This window comes from Sceloporus occidentalis, unplaced genomic scaffold (genome assembly GCF_023333645.1).
Source record: "Sceloporus occidentalis isolate IW3139 unplaced genomic scaffold, rSceOcc1.0.p SCAF_14, whole genome shotgun sequence".
NCBI lineage: Eukaryota > Metazoa > Chordata > Lepidosauria > Squamata > Phrynosomatidae > Sceloporus > Sceloporus occidentalis.
The window spans coordinates 14285001-14289563 of record NW_028316994.1 but is presented as its reverse complement, the minus strand read 5'-3'; the positions used below and the strand labels follow the sequence as shown (position 1 = coordinate 14289563).

Here is a 4563-nt window from a genome sequence, read left to right as displayed (position 1 = left end):
CATGCATTGGCATTGGTATTTGCTGTTGATGAAATCAATGATAATCCCAAGATCTTGCCCAATGTCACACTTGGCTTCCACATATATGACAGCTACTTAGATGCAAGGATGACCTATCGGACTACTCTGGACTTGCTCTTCAAAATGTATAGATTTATCCCCAACTATGAATGTGGCACACAGAAACACCTTGCAGCCATCATTGGGGGACTTAGCTCTGATACCTCTTTCCATATGGCAGATATCTTAAGTCTTTTCAAGATCCCACAGGTAAGAGTTCTGCATGAGGAACATGGGGATTTGCATAAACTACTTTCCATCTGCAATTCTGGAAATAACTTTGAGCTTCAGAAAAGGAGAGGCCCAGCTGAGTTTTCATTCTGGGAATGTAGAATTTCCATGAGTGGATGATGCTTGAATCTTTTCTGTTTCTGGATGAACCTGCATTCCCTCTCAGAGATTAAGCCAAAAAGTGGTAAAGTTAAGCATAGCTCCAGAAATTGGAATCCTAGGATTTGTAGTTTGTTGGTGCACCAGAGCTCTCCTTAACATTAACTTCTTAACATGACAGTTAAAGCAGTATGAAACTGTATTAATTCTGCATTGCAGGTTCAGAGGGGAGGGGAATAGTCACAGGAGAGGGAAAAATAAAGATAAAGACAGCAGCAAGAGATTCAGGAGAAGCTCTGTGCAACAGAAATGATGGAAACAGAATCAGGAGCTTTGCATAGATTGAGGAGAGTGCAGATTTGAGCTCTCATGTAGCTCCTCCAGCCAATCCAAAACGTTTTTACTGCTTTGCAAAAGGCAGAAAATTCACCCTCATAGGCCTCCTGCAGTTATCCCCACCACACACGGTGTGACTCTAAGTAATCTGGAAATGAAAAACCCTTTAAAGCTATGCAAAGCATCAAAGAGGATGATCAGTCTCCCCTGAACATGAAGAGTCCCACAAATTTTGAGCTAGAGGAAGGGAAGATGCTTTGTAGTGACTGATATACAGCTGTGTGCAGGCTCTGGATAATATTTCATACTAAAGGTGGTGATTTAAAAATCCAGCCTTAGCTGTTGTCTTATCTGCTAAGGTCTCCATCCCCAGTGATCTTGTATAAACTCTCATGCCATTACACTGCTGTAACTCAGGAACAGTTTGGGAGTAGTCAGATAAAGCAAGCCTCCATCTCTGCTTCCCTCTTCATGTGTTTGGTATTATGTTCTGTGTGCATGCCAGCATTGCCTGCTCCAAATTTCAGGGAGGAATACTCTCCCTGATAGACTGTTTTTCTTTTTCTTTTTGGGTGACTGCCTTGGGAAAACCAGTAAGGCTACTTCTGTTGCCCCATGCTGATTATCAACTGAGTTTGTCTGTGTGGTTCCTACAACCAATCCATGTTTCTTCTTGCATTCAGACTTCCCTGAATGATTAATTCCACTCACTTCTTGGGAGCACAGATATATTCTGGGAGAACTTGATCCAGGAAAGGAAAAGAGATACCTTTGAAGAGCACAGGAAGAAGCAATGACACATAGATGTGCCTATGGGATTTCCCTTCTTGTTGTTTAGTTGTATTTGCATGTTATTTTGCAGTGGCAAGCAGAGCCTATAACATAGACACATTTCCTTTTAGCTCACATATGACACATTTCCTGCAGAGAAGAGCAAAACAAGTCGGATCTCTTCCTTTTACCGTATGGCCCCAAATGAAACCAATCAGTACATGGGAATTGTCTGGTTACTTCAGCATTTTCATTGGACATGGGTTGGGCTCTTTGCTATGGATGATGACAATGGAGAACACTTCCTCCAAACCATGGAGCACTTGCTTTCCCAAAATAAAATCTGTTCCGCCTTCAAAGCAAGAATCCCACAAGATTCTCATTGGGATAAACTGGCTGACATTTTCCTTACATTCTCACATTTTTATAAACATTTTGGTGATAAGAAAGCCAATGCATTCATCATCAGTGGAGAAGCTCTGACGATAGCATGGCTTAAAACATCTTTGTGGCTGGGAGACAATGAAGTCATAACTACTGGGAAAGTGTGGATTATGACATCTCAGGTTAATTTTGTCTCAGCAAGTGTTCAAAGGGGCTTGGATTTCCAGATGTTCCATGGGGCCATTTCCTTTACAATTCATGCAAAAGATGTTAAAGGGTTTAAGGAATTCCTTCGCACTGTAAAACCTCATTGGACTCAGGGTGACGGTTTCATCCATGATTTCTGGGAGCAAGCATTTGACTGTGAATTTCCAAATTCAGGGCAGTCAGTGAGTTCTGATGGGATGTGTACTGGTGAGGAGAAGTTGGACAGTCTTCCTGGGCCTCTTTTTGAATTGCTCATGACTGGCCACAGCTACCTTATCTATAATGCAGTCTATGCTGTGGCTCATGCTTTGCATGTCAGGGGCACAACTAGACTCAAGCACAGAACAATGGCGAAGCACAGAGTGGTTGATCACCAAGATGTTCTGTCTTGGCAGGTAATGCATCTACTGTTGGTTTAAAAATGTATCCTGATATTGATCTATGCACACATGAGCGTACATACTTGCATTTGTGACAAATGCGAGATAATTTCTTACAGATGGTTTATTTCCAGACTAAGCAAATTTGAAAGACTGTATTAAGATTTGAAAGACTATAAAGCCTTGTCATGGTATGGAGATGACTCTGGCCTCTTGATGTATATGCCAATAGAAAGAAGATTTCTGGAACATTTTATGAGGCTACCTAATTATGAAAAAAGGAAGCACATTTTCCTGTACTTAATCTTGGCAGACAAGAAAGAATAAAATAGCCTTGTGGTAAACACACAACAACAACAACAAAAACCAACAATAACAACAACAACAATTTTTTTCAATATTATAACTGTTTTAATGCATTTTGGGTGCTGAATTTGAAAAGCACAGTAAAAATCATTTTTATCAATTGTTACTCAGCTTTAATTAAGAGCAGATGCTGCCATTTCAGTGCAATTTGTTTTTAGTGTTTTTGTTTTGTAGTCAATGAATGAAAGTGTATTGAAAGTCTTTGGGAAGACTTCAACCCCTTTCTTACTCTTTGCAAGATAATTATTTATGGAATCATTTCATTCAGTCTCATATTACAGCATAGAAATATCAAAGCAAGTTGTGAAAAATCTGTACATGGTGGAGGTCACTTTTGGATCTAGAATGAATGCCAAATTCCTAGAAAACCAGGACACATTTTTTTTAAAGTTTTATTTAAAAAATTGCAGGTCTGTGTAATTCCTACAGTTCTCCCCAATGGATGAGAATACAAAGATTTTTGTGTCATTCCCAATTGTGCCCCATGCTTTGCATTAGTCTGGGAAGAAACACATGTGATTTTGCTATGTGTCAGAAATATATTTTTGGAGGGATAGACAGAAAACTCTTCATATTCCTTTGTATCTTTTCTTCTTTCATCTAGCTTCATAAATTTCTTCAAGTCATTTCATTTAATAACTCAGCTGGAGAAACAGTGTCCTTGAACAATGAATTGGAAATGGGAAGTGGATTTGATATATATAACATCGTCACGTTTCCAAATACATCTTTCCAGAGACTGAAAGTTGGAAGAGTGGATCTCAGTGCACCTGAAGGAAAGGAATTCACCATAAATGATGATATAATTGTTTGGCACCATGGTTTCAATCAGGTCTATATCTGAAAGTGTAGAAATTGATTCCTAGTCTATGCAACCAATACTGAGTTAGATAGATAAATGTTCTACTTGCCATATATGAACCTCTTCTTATGCAGACATTATTAAATTGAGTAACTAGCTTCTTCATAGGAAGATCAAGTTTTACATGCTGTTGTTGGTGTTTTTGTTTTAATTCCTCCCCTCTTTTCTTGTTTATGGCTAGGTTTTGCCCCTTTCATTGTGTAACAATGGTTGCCAGCTTGGTACTCAGCAGAAAAGCAAGGAAGGGGAAGCATTTTGCTGCTATGATTGTGTTCTGTGCCCAGAAGGAAAGATTGCAAATGGGACTGGTAGGTTCCACCACATCCGATGGAACATTTCCTCATTGAAATTGTTGGAACATGTTAATTGATGGTTATTTGCAAGTGAAAAATGACCATGGGCCACAACCCTATATTCCTCAAGTGCAGCACACTATTGATATGTGGACTTAGGGCCTTTACAGATTGGCCTGAAAGGCCGGCCTGGGGACAGAGTTGGGATGCAGCATCCTGACGATGCATGCCTGACTCCACCCCCATCCAGGGTGCCCTGACACCATGAGCCACTCCAGATGGCACACCGCATCAAGGCATGTCTCTGGCGCTGTGTCCAGATGATGCAGTGCCAAAGGGGTGCCCTATAGCTGTGCTGCAATATCCCTCAGTAGAACTTAGTTGCAGGAATATTTTAATAGATTCTGAGAAGAAATAGAGAATTCTTTTTTTAAAAAAGTTTAAATACAATGGATAGTTTTATTAGACAAATGATAATGTCAATAAACCTAGGAACAATTGTGATAGTATTAAAATGCATTTTTGTATGGCCGTCTCTAGAGTAGAAACTATAAGTCAGAACTTTCTATAGGCA

The 4563-nt window shown here is 39.7% G+C and overlaps 1 protein-coding gene across 1 annotated transcript in view; it reads left to right on the top strand.

Annotated features, from left to right (window-relative positions):
* The window catches only part of LOC149304157 (vomeronasal type-2 receptor 26-like), a 5551-nt gene continuing 988 nt past the window's right edge, over window positions 1-4563 (top strand). The window contains exons 1-4 of the mRNA XM_089480434.1: window positions 1-270; window positions 1629-2483; window positions 3439-3666; window positions 3878-4004. Of these exons, the coding sequence (XP_089336560.1) occupies window positions 109-270; window positions 1629-2483; window positions 3439-3666; window positions 3878-4004 (1372 nt within the window). The 5' untranslated portion in view covers window positions 1-108. The remainder of the gene's footprint in view (window positions 271-1628; window positions 2484-3438; window positions 3667-3877; window positions 4005-4563) is intronic.